A 26,539-nucleotide genomic window follows, 5' to 3' on the forward strand; every position below is an offset into this window, starting at 1 on the left:
ACATCAACTCACACTGTATTGCATGACAGACACCTTATCTCAGAACTGACTTGCATGCTTGACACATTATCTCAGAGTAGCTTCAATGTCCGACACATCATCTCAGAACTAGCTAGCATGTGAGACACTGATACCATCTATTTAAGTGTCTTACTATCAACATCCAAGACACTTCACTCACATTCATCTGCACTTGCAAAATAGTTTTCATCTCCAAAATGTCATCTTCATCATTATACAGTGTCAACGTTCACTGCAACGGTGAAACTTTTGAGTCTGAGCTTCATGGTTTTTGTTTTAGAAACACTGATACCATTAGAGTCACGATGAAGAGAAATGCAACCTTTTTGCATTTGAAAAAAAGAATACAATCCTTTATAGGATCAGGTATTGTGTCAAAGATGACATATCAAAATCCTATATTTTTTTAGAATGGTCAATGCAAGTTTTTCCCCCTTAACATACGAGACGATGAAGATGTTCAAAACATGTTTCTTAGTCATGAACATTCAGGCATGGATTGTATCGAGTTGTACATTACTCTACAACCATGTATACCGTCTCAACAGTCTCAACTAACCGATCAGGATGCAGCTGGTGAAGATGCTGCAGATGATGCACAATGGTCAGATGAACTCAACCCAGAAGCAGAAGTAGAAGTCGACGTTGTTGATGAAGAAGAAGAGGAGACTGAGATACAGGTTGATCACATCCTGAACAACGACGATGAAGATGAGGCTCAACCACCACCAATACCTCCTAGTCATGCCTACAATCCTCCTCAACATATGACAAATATGGATCTTCACGACGATGAAACGTCCAACAGTGTCTTCTATAATCCGTATCCGAGACCAGTAGGCGAATTAAAGGTGGGAGACATGTTTCGTACCAAAGAAGAATGTGTATTGGCAATCAAAAAATTCCACATGAACAACTGTGCTGACTTTACAGTGAAACGCACTGATTCTAGAAGGTATGTTATCGAATGTCGTAACATGCTTTGTAAGTTTCGTTTGGCTGCATCTTACAAGAAGAAAAATGACTCTTGGGACATCGCTTCAATAGACCCACCACACAGTTGCGTTGCAACTAACGTTGAACAAGATCACCGTAAACTGAGCACAACTTTGATATGTCAAGACATTCTGCCATTGGTAAATAAAGACCCATCAGTGAAGGTGAGTATAATTATATCCCATATCCGAACAACATATAATTATACTCCATCTTACAAGAAAGCATGGATTGCGAGGACAAAGGTTGTTGAACAGGTTTTCGGCAACTAGGAGGATTCATTCAAGGAATTACCACGGTTTTTATGGGCACTAAAAACTTATGTCCCAGGAACTGTGGCAATTCTGGAGACAGTGCCAGCAATGATGCCAGACGGAACCTGTGCTACAGGTAATAGAATATTTCACCGTAACTTTTTGGCATTTGACCCGTGCATCAAAGGTTTCGCTTTCTGCAAACCTCTCCTGCAAATTGATGGCACCTGGTTATACGGAAAATACAAGGGTACTTTGCTCATGGCAGTTGCACAAGACGGTAACAACAATGTATTTCCCATTGCCTTTGCTCTTGTTGAAGGTGAAACGGCTGGTGGATGGGGTTTCTTTCTTCGACATCTCAGAACGCATGTCGCTCCACAAGCCAATCTATGTTTGATTTCAGATAGACATGCTGCCATTGAAAGTGCCTACAACAACCATGACAACGGATGGCATGATCCTCCTTCTACACATGTCTACTGTATCAGACACATTACACAAAACTTCATGCGTGCTATAAAAGATAAGAATCTTCGCAAGAAGGTGGTGAATGCTGGGTATGCTTTAACTCAACCGTCATTTCAATATTATCGTGATGAGATTCGACTGTCTAATGAAGACGCGGGGAGATGGATAATAACATCCCAGTAGAGAAGTGGACAAGAGCATTTGACGGTGGTTGTCGATGGGGCCACATGACAACAAACATTGTGGAATGCATGAACGGGGTTTTCAAAGGGATTCGAAATCTGCCGATAACCGCCTTGGTAAGATCAACCTATTATAGGTTGGCTTCTATGTTCGCAACCAGAGGTGAAAGATGGAGTGAAGTGTTAATGTCCGGACAAGTATTCAGTGAGTTTTGCATGAAGGTCATGAAAGAGGAGAGCATCAAAGCTACGACACACGCTGTAACAGTGTTTGACCGTCATAGACAAAATTTCAGCGTCCAGGAAACAATGGGCAACAACGAGGGGAGACCAAATTTAGCCTACGCTGTTAGACTACACAGAAGTTGGTGCGATTGTGGAAAATTTCAGGTCTTCCGCATACCTTGCTCCCATGTCATTGCAGCATGCGCTTATACTCGTCAAGACGCTTACACCCATTTATCTGATGTGTACAAGGCCAGCACCATCATGAATGTATATAGTCAAAGCTTTTCAGTACTACCAATGGAGGATTATTGGCCTCCATATGAAGGAGATATTGTTTGGCACAATGAACAGATGCGTAGAAAGAAGAAAGGAAGGCCAAACAGCACACGTATCAGAACAGAGATGGATTCCACAGATAAAATGATAAGATTATGTAGTATCTGTCGTCAACCAGGACACAACAAAAACAACTGTCCCAATCAAGGAGCATCATCTAGATCTTAAGATTTTTGTAACATTTTATCTAGATCTTAAGCTTTTTGTAACATTTTATCTAGATCTTAAGCTTTTTGTAACATTGTATTTCTGTAACAATCAATCATTATATATCATTAAGTTCTTGTTACAACGAGTTTCATAACCAACATCAGTACAAAACATCTGAAAACATAAATAATTCTAACTAATTACAACAATCAAATTAATGTCGTCTCGACCGAACATCATTTCCCTAGCATCCTTATCAGTCTTCATTCGCACCCAACCAAAGATACTGTCAAGTCTCTCAATACTTCTGATTTTTTCCCCTTCTGGTATTTTCCCGTCTAACCATCGAACCAACTCCCTCTTCAGTTGATCTAACGTGGTGATGTTCCAAAACAGCATCACCAATTGAGGTTTGTCTCTCGCATAAATCACTTTACCGTATCGGCGACGAACACCAAACATGATAGCCAAATGATTATATGAGTTGTGGAACAATAGATCACACAACGCATCTATTTATAAGACAAAAAAGACATTTTATGAGGGACTCACCAATTGAGTTGGCGCCTCCTTTTAAAACCTACACAAAGGCGCCAATTGGATTGGCTAAGGCACATGCCCTAGCCAATCCAATTGGCGCCTCCATTCAAGTTTTAACAACAGTCGTCATATGAACAACTCTCATGTTCATCAAAAATCCATTTGAAACTTGAAAGCTCATCATTCATTTCAAAACATTATAGGTCATTTTGACAGAAACCCTAATTTTGGGTCAAGTTCGCAGGGACCTAACTCACTCATTTTTAATTATTTTGAGGTGGGACCAAGTGCATTGGAAAATTTAAGATGTCTACTTCAGTTGTTATGTTGGACAAAATTTCATAACTCTAAAAGAAACACATGAAATAATGCAAGACATTATAGGTCAGATTACAGTTGAAAAACTCAGAAGTCCAACTTCAACTACCCATAACTTTCTCATAAAAAATCCAAATTATGCAAAATTTATATCCAAATTCATTGTCTTGAAAAGATCTACAACTTTCATGTTGGAGGTTTTTTCATTTGAGGCTTTTTTAAGGGAGTCGCCAATTGGATTGACGCCTCCTCTTAAAAATTACACATAGGCGCCAATTGGATTGGCTAGGACAGGTGCCCTAGCCAATCCAATTGGCGCCTCCTTGCAATTTTTAAGAGGGCCTTGCAATTTTTAAGAGGGGTCGCCAATCCAATTGGCGCCTCCTCCTAAAAGTGGGGTATTTTGGAAATTTTCCTGAAAAGTGGGGTATTTTGGAAATTTTTTCAAAAATGTGGGTTATCTCGGTAAAAAAACCGATATTTGAGCTATGAACATATTACTAAACTGTAAATTGTTTGAAATCGTATAGAGCAAATAATTTCACGCCTCAGTTAATAGATTTTGAAAACTAACTTTGTTAACACCATATAACTTGGAAAATGGCTTTCAGCTATCATACAAGATTGCAAGAATTTACAAAAGGCACATATCAGGTCATCATCAAACCCGGGTGTTTCTACTATGCAAGCTATAGTTCAAGGTTACCAAGTAACACATTTATTTGTCGAATTCTTACAATTATTTACTCATTAGTTCAAGATTTCAGGAGAGAAAAAAAATCACAATTGCATACATGCCAGAAATGGAACAAATGTCCACCAAAAAATAAAAATTGTTGAACAACCACTAGTCCATACAAATCTTAAGGGACCATTTCACTGATCATTTTATTTATCAGTGCGTAATAAGACTGAATAAGCAGCAGTCATGGATCAAACGGGATTATCAGCGATAAAGGCTTTCGGATCTCAGGTTCTCTGCAATTTCCGTTTCCCATCTATCCCCATTTTCAAGCAGCTTCTCTTTGTCATATAGAAGCTCCTTTAACAGTTAAAACATATAATCAGTAAAAAACAACTAAGCAAAAAAACAATTACTTAATAGTCAAAAAAAGAGATAAACAATTTTGTTAAGCACTAAAATACTCATGTAATTCAATATAAAGAAACAGATAAGGAACCTCGTGAGTCTCTGTAGAAAATTCAAAGTTTGGCCCTTCAACAATGGCATCAACTGGGCATGCCTCTTGACAAAATCCACAATAGATGCACTTGGTCATGTCAATATCATACCTAAAAGATTTGATAAATTTGAGCAAAACTGAGGAATGAGTGGAAAGAGAAAGGAAGGCACACAAGGTAGGTAACTCACCGAGTTGTCCTGCGGCTGCCATCTTCACGCTCCTCAGCCTCAATTGTTATTGCTTGGGCAGGACATATCTGATTAAGAAAAAATTATTTGGACAAATAATGATTTAGAAGCTCATTCTACTGAAAGGAGGGCGAGAATTAAAGAAATTATGGAGAAGAGGAGAAAAAAATGGAAAGGAAATACTAGTCTTTGTTGTTGTTATTAGTAAGGGTAATTTCGGTAAATTGAGAGTTTGAATATAAAATTGACATCACTTGTATTAACTAGATTTCAATATTTATGCAGATAAATGGGCTCGCAACCTATATTTTGAGACTGAATTGTTATACAGAGACACACCTAGTAGCTTTGTTTATCCCTAGTCCCTACTATTCTTTACACGGGCTCACAGCCTATATTTTGAGACTAAATTGTTATCCAGAGACACACACCTAGTAGCTTTGTTTATCCCTACTCCCTACTACTCTTTACTAGATCTACTTGCTTGTCCTACATGGCTATATCAGAGATATAATGCTCCAGTAGTACCAGTTATAGAGAAGATTTCAAAGTTCATATCTAACAAACTGCTATTCTAATTGTATAAGAAAATACACCAATTACAACCTCCAAGAATGAGAGAGTTTGACAACCTTAATTGAGATATCTAAATCAGACAGATTTCTAATTCTTAGGGATTGCAAGAACATCTGGTTCAATCAAAAATATGTCACAGATTTATAAAAATACCAAAGCTATATGCTACACCTGGTTCAACCAAAGAACACCCGTCTATAACTATAAGCTACATTTGTTAACATCTACATACAATATGTTTCTGCATTAACCAACTATAAGCTACATTTGTTAAAATCTACATACAATAAGTATCAGTGTATGCAAAACATCGAAGCAACAGGAAAATATTGTGCCATTTGATAGCATGCATGCTCTCTAATATCATTGTTAAACTGAAAATACTGGATAAACAACTAAATCCTTACCGCTTCACAAAGTTTGCAAGCAATGCAGCGTTCCTCTCCTGTTGGATATCGTCTGAGTGCATGCTCACCACGGAAACGTGGACTCAGAGGGCCTTTCTCAAATGGATAATTGATCTGAATTAAAGAGGTCATACACACTTAACTATAAGCCGCAACACTCATGACCAGTAAACAGTTATAAATGACACTTACCGTAACATTTTTATCAAAGAAGTACTTCAGCGTCAGCATTAGACCTCGAACAAGCTCAGTGAGAAAAAGGGTGTTGATGCTACGTTCAAAAACTGGCATCCAAAGCATCCACAGTGATTTAGTTACATTATATAAAACAGAAAAATCAAATTGAAAATGAAAGGCTCCTAAATAAATACCAGCACTCCAATCCTTTGACATTTCCTTTGAAAGTTTCTCCCTTTCCTCGTCCTCTATGGTTTGTGCAGAAAAAAACAGAAATATACATCAAGGAAGCATACATAATAAAATGCATCCATGAGAAAAGCGAATAGAGATCCAGTGATATCTCATTTAACAGTCACAAATGATAAAGCTATTGAAATGTTTGACATCCCTTAACCCAAATAATTAGATGATATCTATTGGTGGCTGATTTGGGGAGCTCTGGTGGAGCACATTGTGGTATTTGAACCTATGCACTTTTCTCTCATTTTCTACAGGTCAACCAACTAAAAGTCTAGGGAGTTTTTTATTTTGTTTTTAAACATTGCACCAGCTTGGGGTGAAGAGTGTTGCAATTTGCAAATAGTGTACATTTGTAATTATTAGTATCCTATGTAGCACCAACACTTCTGAATAAAAGGTGTGTCTGTGTTAGTGTCCAATACCGACACTCTCACATTTGTGATGATGTTTAATTTATTCATGTTTCAAATTATTCCCGGTGTGGACATCACAGAGTCGGTGTGTGTTTCCGGCATGTGTGCTTCATAGTTAGTATCCGACCCATATATTTGGATATAATTTCTACACATCCAATCCTACCCCCATGGCCCATTATCATAATCTAGGCAGCTCAATGATTGTATAACAAAACCAAACCAAGAAAGGATCATATATCCTGTTTTGGTGTAGAAAAGACAGACCTAATTTGGTAGAGTAGAGGTGTGAACTCAATCGCATGCCATAATTTTGGGGATTGTGAAGCCCTTGACCTGCAACAGCCTAAACAAGCAAGCAGAACAATGAAGGACAATATTAAATTAAACATTTCTTTTCGTCACCCTATAAACAAACAAAAACCCCATATATATTCAAAATAAGCTCTTAATCTAATACCTAGAAAATCATCAAGAACAACACAATTTACAATCAAATAAAAGAGAACAGAAAAACAAAATAGATACCAATCTTACCATCTGCCGGGTGCGAAGGGCGAGAAGTGATTTCCGAGCTAAGAACGCGGCCATTTCTGCAAAAATTAACACAGAAAATTCATTCAGTTTCAATTGAGATGATGTTAATAAGGAACCCTAATGGAACAGATTTGAAATGCATAGTGATAATTTTGTAAATCGAAATGGTTGAAGTTTTCGATTGATTACAGTAGATACGAAACGAAGATGGGAAGAAAGAAATGGAGAAAAATTGTTACCAGCAGCGATGGGATGCGAAAACGAAGCTACTGTTAAAAATGGGAATGGAAAATCGACCTTGATGAAGGAAAAACAAAGGGGGTGTGGTTGTGTTTTCTAGCAACAACGTGTGCAATTGTGGGCCTTACTAACAGTTTTAGCCCAGTTTATTTTGTGGTCGTCTGTTAGTGGAGATTTTGTTCTGCCACCCACCATTATTAATTTTTTTTACCCCATATCCCATTAATTATCTCTCTATTATTAAATTATATATATATTTTTAATTTAATTGATATACACGGACGGTGTAAAAAGATTTTACACCGTCAGTTAATCATAGACGTTGGGTATTGAAACAAGTTTGACTTTTATTTTAAAAATCTATAAAGTAATGCAAACGGATGATGGTGATGAATCGACAGTGTAAAACTTTTTATACTGACAGTGTATAATAATTAATCTTTTTTTTTTACCAAAATGCATTTATATAAATAGGTTATATTTTTGAATTTTTGAATTTTTATTTCATTTTAACTGTTGCAAATAGAAATTCTTAGAATAAGTCTTACGATTTTAGAACATCATTTTCGCCTTTGTAAACCGAAACTCATAGAGTAAGTCTTTTGGTTCATGATTAACATATCGGAACTCTTCTTAAAATATTTCTGGTTCCCTCTAGTTTTTAAATGTTGAACCGAAACTCTTAAAAGATATTGTAGTTTTCAAACTTTCAACCATAATTCTTCTTAAAAGACTTATGATTTTACATTATTTTCATTGGAAGTCTTCTTAAAAGTGTTCTGATTTTGTCTTTTTTTTTACACCGGAACTCTTTTAAGAAGTGTTCCGGTGTGTTTTTTTAAAAAAGTGTATAGTGGTTCGAAGATGATGCAAGGACGGTATGATTCTATATTGTAGTTTAGGATGAGACATAACTACATCCGTAGCATAATCGATTGGCTTTTCAGGAGGGTCATACGATACTTCTCTTTTGGTAAAGTACGATTATCATGTTGTTCGATATTTATGGTTTTGTGAGGTAAGTAGACAACGTATATTTGATATTGAATAATATTTGAATATTTTATATTTGGTTTTATAATATGTGTTTTAATTATTTTTAGGAGAGAGATCTGAAGAAAGAGTTTAAGGTTGTTGGATACGGGCTTAAGTTGACATCGAGGGTTCCATAAGCTCTTCCACAACAAATGGAGAGTTGAGTTTTTAGATCTGGATTATCTTCACTTCAGAGAACTAGTTTGACGAAGATATACACAAATATGATATCCGCATTTGTGGAGAGATGACATTTAGAGACATCTTCATTTCATATGTCGTTTGGTGATATGAGCATTACTCTGGGTGATGTCTCTTGTCTACTTCACTTTCTCATCAGGGGTGTGTTTTGGAGCCCTCAAGATGTCACTGAAGAGGTTGTTATTGAACTTGTTCTTGACTCCTTATGAGTGTCACAGAGTGAGGCACATGCATATGTTTGTAGTTGTAGGGTTCTTACTATAAAGTTATAGTGATTATACGATTTATTCATGGTGCATAAAGCTGCTTCTAGCAGGGCATATGCGACTAGAGCATATTTGTTGATGTTGGTGAATTCCATATTTTTTGCCGACAAGACCCTTACGCTTGTTAAGGCACGATACATCTTACTGTTTACAAACTTAAAGAGATGTTCTGGATATATGTATTTAATTTAATTTTGTTTATTATATGTTAATTAATTTTATTTAGTATATTAATTTAATTTATTTTGTTTATTATGTTTTTATATTGTAATATTGTTGGATTCACGAGTACTTTTTAACGGTTGGAAAAGAAGTAGAGAATTGAAAACCAACTGATAATTTTGGTCTTCCTCAAGCCATGAGATGATCCTATAAGCAAGTAGTCATAAAGGTGGATGAGTTGAGTTTGTTAATTTATTTGAAGTTTTGCATATTTCTCGTTCACATTGATTTTATGTATTAACTTTTAGAACTAAATGTATTAAACTGAATAACATAATATAATATTCATATTTTGATTACATATTCATGCTAATATAGGTGTGAGTAAAAGTCAACTCGGTTGATGTCATGTCAATAATTTTAAACAAAGGTTGTCTATATCTGTTTCTCTTGTATGTGTTTTCCATAACTAACAGAGTAGAAAAAATATTCAACAACTTAACTGAATCGGGATGGACCCTAATATCTCTCTCACAACTTCCGAGTCATCTCTTTTTCTACTCCAATACACATAGCCTGCATCCTCAATAAGCTTAAATAAATGTTGTATCTCACTTCTAAGACCTCTTATCTTTTTTTCTATAATACTCGTATGCTTGTATATTTGCGTGATCCGAGTGACATTCTCTGGATCTTTTAATCTATCAGATAAATCATGGTTATGGACTCCACACTTTACATCAATCTTCCATGCAGACTCATCTTTCACTGAAGTTGACCTAATTTTAAATGAGCCTATAAAAAAATATCGGGTAGGCCTATAAAAAAAATTAAGTTAAAACTATTGGATTTTTTTATAATTCGATATGTTTGTAATTTTCTGGATTTTTAAAAAATTCGATAGTTTATTTTTGATAGGAAAAAAATCAAAGTTAACATTACCGGGTTTTTTAATAAATTTGATATATTTGAAAAAATCATAATAAAATAAAAAAGAAATTAAAAATCTATAATTTTATATCGGATATTTGAAAAACTAGTATAAAAAATATGATTTTACGTCATTTTTTAAAATTTGTATAAAATCATAGATTTTTGAAGAAAAAATATGATTTCACGTCTGTTTTTAAAAAATATATATGAAATATATGCTTTTACATCTTTTTTTATTTATAAAAAATCCGATAAAAATTCATAGATCTCCAAAAAAATTCAGTAAAAACTCATAAAAATTCCCAAAAATCCAATAAATCACATAAATTTCCAATTGGAAACGTGTAATATTTTTTAAAAACATAAAAATCCACAAAAGTATATGGTAAAAGTATTACTACAAGGTAACGTCAGATATAAATGAAGGGTGACAGGACAAAATCTCTTATAAGTGACATTATTTTTCCCACTCATATAAAGAAGATGGAGGGGAAGGATTTTAATGGACAGAAGGGAAAGAAAGGGGAAGTGATAGATTTTTTTTAATTATATATATATTTTTGGTTCAAAAGAGGTAAGAGGAATGAAATAGGGAAATTTTAATTAAAAATAGGTTTGATTCATACGGGGAAGAGAGAGATTTTATTAATGATTTACATTTGATCCTTATGATATTATATAAGTCATGATATTCAAAGGCAAACAATTCATACATTTTTTAAAGTAAAATATGCATAAATAATGTGATGCCATTAATGCTTTATTTGCATGATCTTCATGTGTTACTTCTAAGGTATCCCAAGTCTATTTTACTATTTTATAATGAGATATACGAAAGAATTCATCCACACCTAAGACTGACTGAAGCATGTTTTTAGCCTTCTTATCAAATAGAACTTTATTTTTACCTTCATCATTCCAAGATCTTTTGATTTTGGGTGTACCAACACCATTAACAACACTCATGGGAATGAAAGGACTATTTTCAATAATATTCCAAATATCATCGCTTTGTGCCTCAAGATACACTTGCATGCCAATTTTTCAAAAATCATAAAAATCACCAACAAAGCATAGAGGTTTGTTGTTACTACCACCATCTTTACAAAACGGATTAATGAAATACATTTTTACACAGATATAATAGGAAGTTACCTTAACCTGCTCTGATACCAATTATAAGTATTGAGCGCACAACCTAAGAGGGGAATGAATTAGGTTTTATGAAGTGGACGATAAAAGCTTCACAAAGATCCCTACACGAATTTATGCTTTTGCCCGAGATTCTTTATACCAGGTTGTTGTTGATCGAGTTAGGGTTAATGCAAATAGCTTGCAATTTACAACCCCACTGATGTGATTGTAATCTAGTCAATCGTCCACGTGTTCATCTGGAACCTCGGTCCCGTCATAGTTTTGAAGCTTGAGGGCTTTTCTACTGACCTTGGAATCCTACTTTTGCGGATGCAGGTGGACAATGGATTTCTCTTAGGCTTTGTGACTGAAGCATCTTCTTCATATTTTTTTCATTCTATGAAGACAACGAAGCTCCGGGGGAATATGACTATACCACTTCCCCCTTCACGGCCCAAGGAAAAAGTATGATGTCTTTGGCAGTGGCGACAATCTTGTGATTTTCGAGCTTCTCTTTGTTTAGTTATAACTCTAACTAAGGCCAACTCTGAAATGACGACTTGATTTCTTTGGGTGGAGGCTTCTTGCGTCATGCCGTTTTTCAGGTTAACATGTTGTAAACTATCTTCTATTCTAAAAAGTCTTTCTGTAAGAGCTTGTGAAAATTCTACTATTGCACTATGTTGTAAATGTTGTTCAATAAATCGTTTGCTCCCTGTATGCCAAGATTATCCTGTAATTGCTGAAAGTCAAGAAGCATTTGGTGTCTAGGTATCACAGCTAGTGGTGGAGGCCTAACCAAAAGTTAACCATGGTGAAATTGTCATGAAGGAACTGGCAAAGATGCTACTAAGACTCGATTATCTTCTCCTTGAGGAGAAGGTGGATCTCTAATAACTTCAACATCGATAGCAACCGCATCAACGACTTGTTGTTAAACGATAGATCGAGTGTATTTGGATGCCACCACAGTCATGGAATCTAAAAGAGGATGTGATTGAAAAGGAAGTTAGAACACGTGAAAAGTGATTATGAACAAAGATCTATACTTCGAATGTAAGATATTTGATTGAATTGAGATAGATCTAATCAAATTAGATGAGATATGATTGTGGAAATCCATAGTAATCAGAATTTGATTCTCACAGATGACACCAATGGTCCGTAGTGAAATCAAAGTTGACCGAACAAGGAGGTACAGGTTGTTGCGATGATCACGAGTTTCTGATGTGGCGAAGAAAAGACTGATATGCAGTGTTAAAAATCCAATGCTCAAGTTAGTGACTATAAAGAATGAATTTGAATACTAGAGAAATGACATGCTTTTCTTTTTAAATAAGAGAGACGATTGACAAGTGAAAAGGTGGAAGGAGGTATCGATTGCGGTCCACCATCAAATTGATTTAGATGGTCAATAGAACTTTTATATGAGCGAAATTGCCTATGGAGAAAAGAAAAAAATGATATGTTTGTTCGACGCTTTATTCCTATGCATCACTATTGAATATGGGTGTTCAAATCTAAATCGATCTACATAAAAATCGTAAACAAATCCAAAAAAATCGAAAATCGTAAAAAAAAAATGATTGAATGTATTTTGATGTCATTTTGTAAAAACTGCTCGATTCAGATCAAATTTCATATTGCTTTTTCAAAATCAATCCAAACCAAATAAAACCTTATATATTTTTTATACTTATTTTTTATTTATGTATATATTTTTTATACTTATTTTTTATTTATTAGTATGATATTCGTGTTAATTTAATATTAGATTGTACTTATTTTTTAAATACTATTTATTAATAATCTATTTATTTTTATCGTTATCATTTTTTAATATTAACTTTTAATATATTGTATTATATATTATATCAAACTTATTATTTATTAGTACTTTTAAAGTATTAATAAAAGTTATAATTTATAATTTAGATATTAAAAAATCGATATAAATTAAATCATATGAAATTGGATCGTATCAGATCAAATTTCTTTAACCAATTATACAACACCGAATCAAATTGTGAGTAAATTTTATCTTTGAATTAGATGATATTTTGCTTCAAAATCGATCCAAACGGAACCACGAACGTCCATAATATTGAACCTTTACTCTTTAGAGTTTATCGAGGTGCAAAACAAAAATATTAACACATTTATATGAGACTTGACTCGATTTTATTTGAATTTAGAAATCAATTCAAAATTCAATATGATACAACTACATTCAATAATATTCAATTTTAAATAGTTTTTAATTTTTTTTAATCTATATATATATTTGAATTTAAAGATCCTAATGACACCCTTACTCTTATTTAAAGATATTAAGATTTTGATCGATAAAAATAACGGTACACTGATAAGGTAGCTAATAACTTATAGTTTATAAACAGATAACTGATGATTAATAATTTATAACTTATGTCTTTTTATGACTTATAGCTTATATCTTATGATCGATGATTGATGACTAATAGCTTATTATCTAATTAAAGTGTTTGATAAAACTAATTTATAAATTTAAAAGGGCATAAAAGATGGATCATTCTTTCTACCATGAATGATCCATTTAGAATAAATAAGTATCCCAAAATGGTTTTTTTACCGAGATAACCCAGTTTTTCGAAAAAATTCCCAAAATAACCCAGTTTTCAGCAAAATTCCCAATCTACCCCACTTTTAGGAGGTGTCTCCAATTGAATTGGCGACTCCTCTTAAAAATTGCAAGGAGGCGCCAATTGGATTGGCTAGGGCAGGTGCCCTAGCCAATCCAATTGGCGCCTATGTGTAATTTTTAAGAGGAGTCGCCAATTCAATTGGCGACACCCTTAAAAAAGGCTCAAATGGAAAACCCTCCAACATGAAAGTTGTAGATCTTTTCAAGACAATGAATTTGAACATAAATTTTGCATCATTTGGATTTTTTATGAGAAAGTTATGGGCAGTTGAAGTTGGACTTCTGATTTTTTCAACTGTTATCTGACCTATAATGTTTTGTATTATCGCATGTGTTTCTGTTAGAGTTATGAAATTTTGTCCAACATAACAACTGAAGTAGACATCTTAAATTTTCCAATTCACTTGGTCCCACCTCAAAATAATTAAAAATGAGTGAGTTAGGTCCTTGCGAACTTGACCCAAAATTAGGGTTTCTGTCAAAACATGTGTATGTGAATTTTGCCAAAAGGGACCAACTTCAAGCCCTTCTGTTTGAATGATAAAAACCTCAAATGACAAAACCTTCAACATAAAAGTTGTAGATCTTTTCAAGGTAAAGAATTTGGACTAAAATTTTGCATCATTTGCATTTTTTTTGAGAAAGGTATGGGCACCTGAACTTGGACTCTTTGACATTTCAACTGTTATCTGACGTATAATGTTTTGCATTATCCCATGTGTTTCTTTTAGAATTATGTAATTTTATTCAACATAACATTTTAAGTAGACATCTCAAATTTTGCAATGCACTTGGTCCCACCTCAAAATAATTAAAAATGAGTGAGTTAGGTCCTTGCGAACTTGATCCAAAATTAGGGTTTCTGTCAAAACATGTGTATGTGAATTTTGCCAAAAGGGACCAACTTCAAGCCCTTCTGTTTGAATGATAAAACCCTCAAATGACAAAACCTTCAACATAAAAGTTGTACATCTTTTCAAGACAATGAATTTGGACTAAAATTTTGCATCATTTGCAATTTTTTTGAGAAAGGTACTAAAATTCTCAAAAAAATTTGCAAATGATGCAAAATTTTAATCAAATTCATTGTCTTGAAAAGATGTACAACTTTTATGTTGAAGGTTTTGTCATTTGAGGGTTTTATCATTCAAACAGAAGGACTTGAAGTTGGTCCCTTTTGGCAAAATTCACATACACATGTTTTGACAGAAACCCTAATTTTGGGTCAAGTTCGCAATGACCTAAGTCACTCATTTTTAATTATTTTGAGGTGGGACCAAGTGCATTGCAAAATTTGAGATGTCTACTTAAAATGTTATGTTGAATAAAATTTCATAATTCTAAAAGAAACACATGGGATAATGCAAAACATTATACGTCAGATAACAGTTGAAATGTCAAAGAGTCCAAGTTCAGGTGCCCATAGCTTTCTCAAAAAAAATGCAAATGATGCAAAATTTTAGTCCAAATTCTTTACCTTGAAAAGATCTACAACTTTTATGTTGAAGGTTTTGTCATTTGAGGTTTTTATCATTCAAACAGAAGGGCTTGAAGTTGGTCCCTTTTGGCAAAATCCACATACACATGTTTTGACAGAAACCCTAATTTTGGGTCAAGTTCGCAGGGACCTAACTCACTCATTTTCAATTATTTTGAGGTGGGACCAAGTGCATTGCAAAATTTGAGATGTCTACTTCAAATGTTATGTTGGACAAAATTTCATATTTCTAAAAGAAACACATGCGATAATGCAAGACATTATAGGTCAGATATCAGTTGAAAAAATCAGAAGTCCAACTTCAATTGCCCATAACTTTCTCATAAAAATTCCAAATTATGCAAAATTTATGTCCAAATTCATTGTCTTGAAAAGATCTACAACTTTAATGTTGGAGGTTTTGCCATTTGAGCCTTTTTTAAGGGTGTCGCCAATTGAATTGGCGACTCCTCTTAAAAATTACACATAGGCGCCAATTGGATTGGCTAGGGCACCTGCCCTAGCCAATCCAATTGGCGCCTCCTTGCAATTTTTAAGAGGAGTCGCCAATTCAATTGGAGACACCTCCTAAAAGTGGGGTAGATTGGGAATTTTGCTGAAAACTGGATTATTTTGGGAATTTTTTCGAAAAACTGGGTTATCTCGGTAAAAAAACCTCCCAAAATAAATGACTCGTTTTAATTTTCCATACACTTTTTTTAATTCTACACTATAATTAATATTAAGCTTAAATGTATTTTTGATCTTCTTATTTTGATTTTTTAAAAATTTTAATCTCCTTTAAGAAAAACTCAACTTCTTAGTCCCTAAATTCAATTTTTTCTGAGTTTTTTTTGGTCCCTCGTATTTTATGTACATGACGATTTATTTTATGACGTGGTTCTTAAGTCTATCTATGGGACGATAAATCACATATTTTCCGTCAGGTCATATTTTTTATAAAAATTTTTCTTCAAAATGTCATTTAATATAGTTAATAGTGATTTAATAAAATAATATACATTCAATAATTACTAAGTGTCACTAAATAATTGAACAATAAAGAAATAATCTTTTTTTGAATTAAGTTGGAATCAAACCCATCTCTCATCAATTACTAATCTAAAACTTTTACCATCCACACCACTGCATTTCTTCTACAAAAACAACAGATAGATCCATTTTGCAACTGAATTTGACTACTACACTGAGAAGCGATTAGTGTCTGAAGAATGGAATTGGGATTAGGTTTTGACGAAAACGATTACTTATCATGCTGTGGAAGCACCCAATTCGCCAAAGAAATGGCTTCCGCTTCTCCTTTCCCTTCCTACAACCATGCTCTTTCTGTTGCCAGACACATTTGGTTCAACACCGTTGATGTCAATGGTTGGCTACAAGCTTTCTCTGCTCACCCTTCCATTGGTCAAACTCGTCCTCCTCCTCATGCTTCTCAAACCAGTGCTCAGTTCAGTCATCAATCTCTAATTATTTCTCTTTTTTTTTTTTTTTTTTACATCTGGGTCTCTTTCTTTTTTGTTTATTGGTATGAAAAATTGTTACTTTAGTGCTAAGGTTGTGTTTTTGTTATGTGGGTGTTTGTCAATTTGTGTATTCGTTTTGAATTTTAGGGTACTGATAGTAATTGAAGTGATACACTTGAAACTGGTTTTGGCAGGTGGAGTAAGGGAGAACAATCAACTGCTTTAGCAACTGCTACTGGTTCTAGTTTACAGGTTTGCTTGCTTGATACTTCTATTGAAAAAATGCTACCAATAATCTAATGTTGTTTCCTGTACTATGAAAGCTGATTATTCTCTGGCTCTGCTATCACCATACTTAAGATGATTTGTGTACGTATGAATATTGATTTGAAAAGCACCTTCTTTCATAGAGTTATAGTAGTAGTTTCTTACAAAATATCTTATGATTTCACTTTTGCATCCTTCATTTGCTTGACCTGCATCATGATTCTCTATTCATTTTATTATTACTGCGGAATAGTCGTTTCTTCATCAACAAAATTGGATTTGGAATCAAGAAACAATCATTTAGTTTTTGTAGGGTCAATGTAAAACACCCCCCTCACGCCCAGGACAGGACTTCTGGAGCGTGAAAATAAATGGTGGGTAGTCCGATAGTGGAAACCTGATAGGAAGTGGTCCACCGGATCTTAAACCTGACTCTGATACCATGTAAGAAATGTGGTTGGGTCTAACTATTCCCTATAAAGCCGGCTAGTAGGGTGCGGATTGTCCTCACTTATGAGCACGTGTTCAGATCATATATTATCCGATGCGAGATTCTTAATGATGATGATAGTTAGTAATCTAACAGAGGTTTGTTTGACTTTTATAGGAACTAGCTGAATGGAATGCTCGGTATATGCAAAAGTTTGGGTTTGTATTTCTCATATGTGCTTCTGGGAGAAGTACTGAATCAATACTTGCTGAATTGAAGGTAACATATCAAGAGACGAAACGGGTGCCATATTCGGATTTGAAATGTTAGAGAGGAAAATGTTAGTATAACTCACTGTTACATAAAATTTAAATTCATTCTGTTTCACACTGCAGAAACGCTATACAAACAGACCAATTGTCGAATTTGAGATTGCAGCTCAGGAGCAAATGAAAATTACAGAACTGCGCTTGTCAAAGCTCTTTACAAGTAAAGGAAACATAATTTCTACAACTGATAAAAATTCCACTCTCGCCACTAAAAAAGCAGAAGGTACTTCCAAATCTTTCATTAATATGTTTTATGTTTAGTTATTTTGAAAACACCTCAAAGTTTGGATCTGATTCCAAAAGATAGCTTCCTATTCTAATTGTTTCATCGGCTGCAACAACAACCCTTGTGATATTTCCATTTTTCGAATGCTAGAAGAACGTGTAAGCATTATTGGTGGTCACGTGACTGCTGCTTCAGACACTTTAACCGCAAAACCAATCCAAAATCCGTCTAGAACCCGGCCACCCATCACCACTCACGTGTTGGATGTTTCGCGGGGCTCTCCAGCTTCAGGCATTGAGGTACTTTTGGAGAAGTGGAAGGGAAATCAAGCTCGTCCGATATTCGGTGCCACGGATAGTGACGGATGGGCGGTTCAAGGGTCTTCGTCGACGGATTCAGACGGTCGCAGTGGGCAACTAATAAACATCGTTGATGATGTGGATCCAGGGATATACAGGATAAGTTTCAACACGGGAAAGTACAATCCAAACGGTTTCTTTCCATCCGTATCTATTGTGTTTGAAATCTTGGAGTCACAGACAAGGCAACATTTTCATGTTCCTCTATTGCTTTCGCCGTTTTCATTCAGCACTTACCGTGGAAGCTAGAAGAAACATGGTAACAGTTTCTCTATCAATCAATGTCATGAATATCTGAAAGTAGTTTTCATGAATTGAAGTTTGTGTTTGTGTCCATAAAACATGAGAAGGATAATCAATGGTATATGGGATAATAATCGTGTCTTGGTTGCTGATGTTTTAAAATAAACAAGTATGTCAAAACTGTCATAATAGTGTTGTCATAATATGAGAAATGTGAAATAATATAAAAAATTATGTTGCACCCATTTAAAGAACTGGATGTTCTTAGAAAATTACCCAAAGTTTTTTCATTTTCAGATTTGTTGAAGAGCAAAATTAATGTGGAAATATACTAAAAACTAATAATAAGTGAAATTTACAAGTGTTTAACAACTTTCTCTTGCACAAAACCCACAATTCAGTTACATCAAAATAAAGTTTTTTTTGTATAAATATTTCTTACAAAATTCTTTAATCGAAAAATTTCTCCTATTTTGTTGGATGAGATTTTGCCGTACTTGTTACAAATGAAAAACAAAGCTGGATTATAACCTTTTTCTTAATTTCATTTTACTATTTTTTTTCTCCTTATTTATCTTATTGTTTATTGACAACAATCTCCCGGTTGTTATTCTAGTAAACATAACTTCAACTTGTTGATACTCACGACCATTATTAACATGTCTATTGAACTCTCATTTCCTTAAATATTACATTCCTTGAATCTTACTCAATGTAAGCACTCCATCTTTGAAGAAAACTTTTGACGAAGTGATAATAAAGATCAATGTGCTTTGTTCTCGAATAAAATGACGAATTTTTTGTCAGATGTATTACAATTTACTTATCACTATACAAAACACTCTTCTCATATATGAAACATAACTATTAATAATCCTTAAAGTTATATTAACTATTTAGTGACTTAAGTCACTACTACATACTTAGTCTCTATATTTAGATAAAGCAACAATATATCTTTTGTATTTCTGATATCTAACTAACTACTCCAGTTCCAACAATACATGTACAATTGATTGTACTTTTTTGAAGATCATTAAAGTAGCCTTGTATTTTAATTTCTCTTTTGTCAAAGTATAAATATTTCTTAGTGGTGTCTTGTAGATACCAAAATACACTTAATTACTTTTCAATGAGCTTTACATAGATTCGAGATAAACCTAATGACAATTCCCATTACATGGCCAATGTCCAATACATATCATTGCACACATCAAACTTTTAATGGCTGAAACATACATAATCTTAGCCATGAATTCTCTTTCTCCTTCCGTCTTATGTGATTGATCCTTAGATATAGGAAAAATTGACTTGCCAAAGGTGTGCTAACCGGTTTGGTATTGTGCATGTTAAATCTTTGCAAAACACAATTGATGTACTTTGATTGAGATAATTACATAACTCTTTTTTTTGCTTATCTTTCGTGATTTGCATACCAAAGATCCTTTTTGCAGGACTTAAGTTCTTCATGTCAAACTCCTCTGACAACTGCATCTTCAAGTTTATGATCTCATCCATATTTGAGCCTACTACCAACATATCATAGACATAAAATAACAATATTGATCGACATTGCACTTTTTGAAACCTTCCTTATGCATGGAGCTTTCAAACTTTATATACATTGTCTTAGAACTTGTTTTAGGCCATACAAATTTTTCTTTAGTCCACACAACATATTCTCATTCTCTTATTTTGAGAATTCTCTAGGTTGGTCATGTATATCTCCTAAATTAGGCATGCATGAAAAATTACAGTCTTCACATCTCATTGTTCAAGATGAAGCTCTTCATTAGCAATAATATTTAATGCAATACCTGATAGTATTATACTTCACAATCAGAGCAAATATTTCAGTGTAGTAAACTCCTTCCTTTTGTTGAAATCCTTTTACCACTAGTCGAGTTTTGTATTACTTAGATCCATCATGGTCTTTTTTCACTCCATACACCCATTTATTACGAAGTATCTTATTTTCCATAGGTAACTTAGTTGGTTCCATGTTTATTTGGAAATTAAAAACTTCATTTGGTCTTTCATGGTAGATTTCCACTCATTAGCATTTGTGGTCTAATATGCTTTTACATAATATTCAGGTTACCCTCTATTAGTCACATATAGTCCATATTTCTTCTATTGGGAACATGAGGCCAAAAAGACCTTTTTAATATAAAAGTAAGAGTATGATGTTCCAGCATGTTCAACAATTGTTCATTATTTGATTCAATTGATTCCTCTAACGGGGACTTTAAATAGTTGGATTTCAAAGACATCGTCCAAATCTATATACAAAGGCTCACTCTATTCTAAGTCATTGGTGGTTGTGTTATATCTATCTTTGTACATCATTCTTTCGTTGAAGATAATGTATCTATTGTGGATCATCTTTTTATTTTCACCATCCCAAAATCGGTAGCCAAACTCATCCTCACCATAACTGATGAAAATGTACTTCTTTCATTTAGGTTCAAGTTTATTTATGCCTTGATCACTAATGTGCACATATGCTACGTAACTAAAAACTTTAAGATGTGAGAGTTTTATCTCTTTTCTGCTCCATACCTCTTATGGTATTTGTGATCCGATGAAATCAATGGATTTTAGTTAATTGAGTAATCTTACATGTCGAGAGTTTCTACCAAAAATTGATTTAGTAAGCATGCTTGCACATGTAAGCTTTTGGCCCTCTCAGTCAAAGTTTTATTTATTCGCTCAATTACACCATTGTGCCGAGGTGTTCCTGATACACTTCTCTCTATTCTGATTCCATACTCATAAAAAAGTTATTAAATGTGTGGTCTTTATATGCATCACCATTTATTATTTTGAGCTTTTTGATCTTCAATAGTATCTCATTTTCCACCTTGGATATCCATCTTTTGAAAGCCTTAAATACTTCAGACTTATTTTTTAGAAGTTATACCCATATCTTCGTAGAGTGATCATTAACAAAATCCATAAAGTAATGTTTCCCACTATTGGATGAGAAAATTATTGGATACTAAATATTAGAGTGAATAAGCTCGAGTCTCTCTTTCTTCGGGGTTCTTCCACTTGTCTGAAACCTGACTCTTTTATGCTTTCTAAATATAGAATTTTTACAAATGTCAATTTCTACTAACTGAAAACTTGATAGTTTTTCTTCTAAGTGTGTAGCTTTTATCTCCTTCTCACTCATATGGCCTAGTCTCTTATGTCATTTGTTGAAACTATAATCAAATGGCATGTTTCAATTGTCTTCTAAAGAGTACCACTATTTCTATTACGAGAAATTGTCATTGCACCCTTTAAAATATTCCAATCATCGCCATGGAAGATTGTCGTGTAGCCACTGTCACTAGCCAACTGGTCTATGGAGATTAAGTTCTTTGTCAGGTCGGGAATATGTTTGGCTTTTTAAAATTCCTATACATAACCACTCAACTTAATCTTTACTTCTCTTTTTCTCACAATCTTACAAGATTATTCATTATCTAGGTAAACTTTACCAAAGTTTCTCGAGACATAATTCTTAGAAAACTCTATGTTGGAAGTGGCCTGAAATGATGTCCTAAGAGTCTAACACCCAAGACTTTTTCTTACACTCCAATGAACATATGAATGTGTCTTCTCCTCCTAAGGTGGAGGTAACACTTGCTTTTGTCTCTTGATTCTTTGGTGAAAGTTTATATTGATTTTTTTAGTGCTTATTCTTTCCACAATTCCAACCCTCGATAATCGTTGAGTTGTGGGAATTTCTTCCTATAACTGTTGTATGTAATACCGAAGAGGATATATGTTCACCCGACTGTCTTCGTTGGATCTCATCATTGAGAATCTGGTCATGAACATCATCAAGTTTCATCTTTTGAATTTACGATGAGCTACTCATAATTGTAACAATAACATTCTAACTATTTGATAGGAAAAACAAAAGTATTATTGCTATTACCTCATAATCGAATTCAATTCCCGTTGAACTCATTTGGTTTGTAACAATATTGAATTCATTGATATAATGCATAGCGGATACACCTTTTTTTCTTGCGAGGCGTATGCAACTACCTTAACAAGTGAACTTTATTTGAGGCTGGTCACTTCTCATTCATGCTAGAAATAACCTTCATATGATAACATGTTAGACTAACATTGATCTTCTCCTTTACAAGGTTAAATACAACATTCTAGATAATGATAATCAAATGATAATAAATTCCTACCTATCAAAAAGGTTCCAAAAACTATTAATGATGTGAATAACATCCTTGCTAGAAAGTTAGCAATAATTAACAACCAATTGGCCTTAATACCGATTATTAGAAAATATCCAAAATACCAATTGTTAGAATATAAGATATCCAAAATTTCTTCATGCGCAAATTTATGGAGGAGCAAAATTAATGCAACAAAAATTAATAGTAAGCGAAATATACAATTGTTTAACAACTCTCTCTTACATAAAATTCACAATCCAAGGTTTCGCTCTTGTTAGACATATTCGATATTAACTAAGCTTGTTAGAGGAAGTGAAGATTAAGCGCATGCAAAACTACTTTAGTATAACTTTTCACTATTTTAAGGTTTATTTTCGTCATCAAAGTTCCCTTTATTATTTAACAACAACCTTAATTTTAAGGTTATATACTATTAATCTGAAACTAATGAAAGTTGGAATATTCTTCTGTAAGGTAACAAATTCTCAATGGATAAAGCGTACAAGATTCCGTTTTTTATTGAAACAAGTTTCATGGAATTGGTGAGCTACCATTAGCTAAACCAACAAAGAAAATTAGTTTAGTGCTAAATAAAATTCATATACAACATGTATTAATCACACTTTTGTTAACCATTCTAATAACTCTCATTTTCCCCATAGCCAAATATTTGAGAATGGAAGGAGGGAAAGAAGAAAAGAAAAATGAGAAGGGAAAAGATAAGATTGAAGGAAAGGTAGAAAAGAAAAAAGATGATATTGAATTGATCATTGCTATTTACAAAGTAAACTTGCATTGTCAAGAATGTGGGAATAAAATCAAGAAGCATCTCTTAACTACTCAAGGTATATGAAATTATAATTTTGATTAATCATTTTCACATGTTTTAGTATGTTTTCTTAATCATGATTTTGTCTTTTGGATGATTTTTTAGTTTTTCGTTTATATAAATTAAAAATCATTTGCGCGCAACTGCAATATTTTTGGTGTTAAATTCAAACATATATATATATATATATATATATATATATATATATATATATATATATATATATATATATATATATATATATATATATATAAAAAAGTAAATTGTCTTTTATTTTGTAGGGGTACAAAGTGTGGAAATGGATATTGAGAAAGGAGAGATCAAGGCAAAAGGGAAATTGGACCCTTTGAAAGTGTTGAAGATTATAGAGAAGAAGAGTAATAAGAAAGTTGAGTTAATATCACCAAAAGTGAAGCCTAAAGAGATTACTATTAGTAAGCCAAAGGAGATTAAGGATGTAAGTATATATTTTCTTTGTTAAGTATAAATTAAATATGAAGCATTCCATAGTAGTTATATTTTTGTATTGAAATTTTATGAAAAGTAGTTCAAATCTCAAAAATGTTACTTGTGAAAATAGGATAGACATAATTATATTGTGAGGCATTGATAGAAAAAATTTAAGAAGAATTTTCTCATATCAATAGTTCTTGAAAACATCTCTACATTAGGATTTATATAATGACATATTTCATATTGATATTTTAAATGAATAATATGATCTATCTTTTATTATTATTGAATAATATGATCAATGTTAAAAAATCAATAAAACTAAAATTCATTCGGGTGTAATTCAATTCTATTTTATATACATTTAAATAGGAGAACAAAAGAGTATGCTAGTATGATTAAATTACAAAATGTAAAAAATATTTATAATTTAATATAATAATAGCAATGGAAGAGATATTACTAATATTTATTTAATTTAATAGATCATTTTGGTAGGTCTTCAAAAAATTCTTGTGATTTGTTTTCTTATTAGTGTTTGTTCTACGATGAAAAAAATTTATTTTAAATAAATTGATTATACAAAATTGATTTTAGTTAAAGGTGAATTGAAAGTAAAATAATTTATGTTTGAATAAATTTATGTAAAAATTAATTTTAGAGTAAATTTCAAAATAAAAATCATATTTAAACTTAAAAACAATAAAATTTAGTTTCAAATTAAATCAATTTTAAATTTTACTTTAGAAAAAAAATGTATGAACCATATATCTATCAACATATATGGCAATTTTGAATTATTTATGAGTTTAATCATATGCATTACAATCTTTTTTTTTTTTTTTTTGGTTTGATTTGAAGGCAATTGTCCGAACTATATCTGTGAAAGTTCACATGCATTGTGACAAATGTGAGGCTGATCTAAAGCATAGATTAATCAAACACAAAGGTAACTTCAACACTATTCTTAGAGATATTATTTATAATTATATCATATTGAAATCTTATCACATCTTAATTGAGTTTGATACACAGGCATTTTCAATGTTAAAACCGATATGAAAGCTCAAAATCTAACAGTTGAAGGGACCATTGAAGTGGAGAAATTGTTATCATTTTTGAAAAAAATAATGCGTAAAAATGCACAAGTTATTTCCATAAAAGAAGACAAAAAGGAAGAGAAGAAAGAAGAGAAAAAGGAAGAAAAGAAAGACAAGGGCAAGGCTAATGGTGAAACAAGCAAAGTAATAGAAATTCATCATCATGGGAATACAAGAGATGATACTAAAATAAATGACAATATTAATGTTCCTTATATTATTCACTATGTTTATGCACCACAGCTCTTTAGTGATGAGAATCCTAATTCTTGTTCTATTTCTTAATTATGGACTTAGATTAAAACAATACTTATGTGTTTTGTTATTTTTTTAATTTGATATTTCAGATGTGTGAACATAAAGACATATTGTAGAAATTTTAAAAATTAGACTTAATTAGATTTGTGGTCTCTTAATTTAATTTAAAGATTGACTTTGGTCTTGTAGATAATAATCATTACTTTTTAATCCCTAAAAAACTATTTTGGTAGGCAATTTGATCATTTTAGTTAAATTTTGACCAAATTTTTTAACTTGTGCTTATGTGACAACCTAATTGAAATTATTTTAATCTGACATGGATGTTCATTTCTTAACTTATTATTATGTGGTTACATATATGTTTTCCTAAAATAATTAAAACCCTAACATTTTTCTTTTATGCAAACAATCAAACACAAATTCATTTTATGCAAACATTCAAACATTAATCAGGAAAAATTCTAGAATCACATAAAAGAATATTTGTTTGTTGGGATGAGATGAACAAACACTCAGGTGGCTGTCCCTATCAGTTAGGTCCTCAATAATGGTTCATCCCCATTCTTCAACATGTATTCAATTATTTTGTTAAAAAAAAATAGGTTATGTATGTTTGTGTCTCACTGATTCTTTCCACATTCCATTTCTTTAGATTGATTATGGCATATATAAGAGGTTTGAGCGCGTCTAGCTTCATGGGGAGAATTTACTGACTTATCGAAGTTAGGTTACAATATCCTATAGAGGGAAAATATGGTGTTAAATATAGTCGGTGCTATATGGATGGACATAACAAGATAGTTACACAATTTAAAAGTTAGAATGTAAGGATAACAAGAACAATAAGATGGAGATAATGAGAATGCAATATACAAATTAACCTTCAATAATTCAAATAACAAATTCAAATTATTTTGGATTAATCAGTCTTTAAATAATCTAGAATCACAATTTAATAGATTAATCAACAAAGAAATCTTTTAGAAAACTTTACCTAATTAGACCTAACTTTT

At 32.8% G+C, this 26,539-nt stretch overlaps 3 protein-coding genes across 5 annotated transcripts; 2 read left to right on the forward strand and 1 right to left on the reverse strand.

The window, feature by feature from the left end:
- Nucleotides 1-4,191: 4,191 nt before the first annotated feature.
- Nucleotides 4,192-7,580, reverse strand: LOC127076590 (uncharacterized). 2 transcript variants are annotated; one of them, XM_051018279.1, is made up of 9 exons: nt 7,461-7,580; nt 7,222-7,277; nt 6,952-7,030; nt 6,223-6,276; nt 6,044-6,135; nt 5,852-5,965; nt 4,869-4,936; nt 4,678-4,789; nt 4,192-4,538 (listed from the first exon to the last, which is right to left on the reverse strand). In XM_051018279.1, the coding sequence occupies exons 2-9, from the start codon at nt 7,273-7,275 to the stop codon at nt 4,443-4,445; spliced, it is 669 nt and encodes a 222-aa protein (XP_050874236.1). In that variant the 5' UTR covers nt 7,276-7,277; nt 7,461-7,580; the 3' UTR covers nt 4,192-4,442. The 2 variants fall into 2 exon arrangements, with proteins under 2 accessions (XP_050874236.1, XP_050874237.1); XM_051018280.1 differs by having other exon boundaries at nt 7,411-7,496.
- An 8,857-nt stretch (nt 7,581-16,437) lies between these two features.
- Nucleotides 16,438-18,944, forward strand: LOC127076591 (uric acid degradation bifunctional protein TTL). 2 transcript variants are annotated; one of them, XM_051018281.1, is made up of 5 exons: nt 16,438-16,820; nt 17,031-17,088; nt 17,711-17,812; nt 17,929-18,085; nt 18,239-18,944. In XM_051018281.1, exons 1-5 carry the CDS (start codon nt 16,585-16,587, stop codon nt 18,694-18,696), a joined length of 1,011 nt encoding a protein of 336 aa, XP_050874238.1. In that variant the 5' UTR covers nt 16,438-16,584; the 3' UTR covers nt 18,697-18,944. The 2 variants fall into 2 exon arrangements, with proteins under 2 accessions (XP_050874238.1, XP_050874240.1); XM_051018283.1 differs by having other exon boundaries at nt 18,242-18,944.
- A 4,544-nt stretch (nt 18,945-23,488) lies between these two features.
- On the forward strand, nt 23,489-25,661 carry LOC127135689 (heavy metal-associated isoprenylated plant protein 4). Its single transcript, XM_051062340.1, has 4 exons — nt 23,489-23,728; nt 23,994-24,169; nt 25,027-25,114; nt 25,201-25,661. Exons 1-4 carry the CDS (start codon nt 23,560-23,562, stop codon nt 25,548-25,550), a joined length of 783 nt encoding a protein of 260 aa, XP_050918297.1. The 5' UTR covers nt 23,489-23,559; the 3' UTR covers nt 25,551-25,661.
- The last annotated feature ends 878 nt before the right edge of the window (nt 25,662-26,539 follow it).

This window comes from Lathyrus oleraceus, chromosome 4 (genome assembly GCF_024323335.1).
Source record: "Lathyrus oleraceus cultivar Zhongwan6 chromosome 4, CAAS_Psat_ZW6_1.0, whole genome shotgun sequence".
NCBI lineage: Eukaryota > Viridiplantae > Streptophyta > Magnoliopsida > Fabales > Fabaceae > Lathyrus > Lathyrus oleraceus.

Coding starts and splice junctions, on each gene's coding strand:
- LOC127076590 (XM_051018279.1), bottom strand. CDS start 7,275: ATGGCCGCGTTCTTAGCTCGGAAATCACTTCTCGCCCTTCGCACCCGG. Junction 6,136..6,222: donor GTCAAAGGATTGGAGTGCTG/GTATTTATTTAG, acceptor TTTGGATGCCAG/TTTTTGAACGTAGCATCAAC. Junction 4,790..4,868: donor GGCAGCCGCAGGACAACTCG/GTGAGTTACCTA, acceptor CAAATCTTTTAG/GTATGATATTGACATGACCA.
- LOC127135689 (XM_051062340.1), top strand. CDS start 23,560: ATGGAAGGAGGGAAAGAAGAAAAGAAAAATGAGAAGGGAAAAGATAAG. Junction 24,170..25,026: donor AGCCAAAGGAGATTAAGGAT/GTAAGTATATAT, acceptor TTTGATTTGAAG/GCAATTGTCCGAACTATATC. Junction 25,115..25,200: donor TAGATTAATCAAACACAAAG/GTAACTTCAACA, acceptor TTTGATACACAG/GCATTTTCAATGTTAAAACC.
- LOC127076591 (XM_051018281.1), top strand. CDS start 16,585: ATGGAATTGGGATTAGGTTTTGACGAAAACGATTACTTATCATGCTGT. Junction 17,089..17,710: donor CTACTGGTTCTAGTTTACAG/GTTTGCTTGCTT, acceptor TGACTTTTATAG/GAACTAGCTGAATGGAATGC. Junction 17,813..17,928: donor CAATACTTGCTGAATTGAAG/GTAACATATCAA, acceptor TTCACACTGCAG/AAACGCTATACAAACAGACC.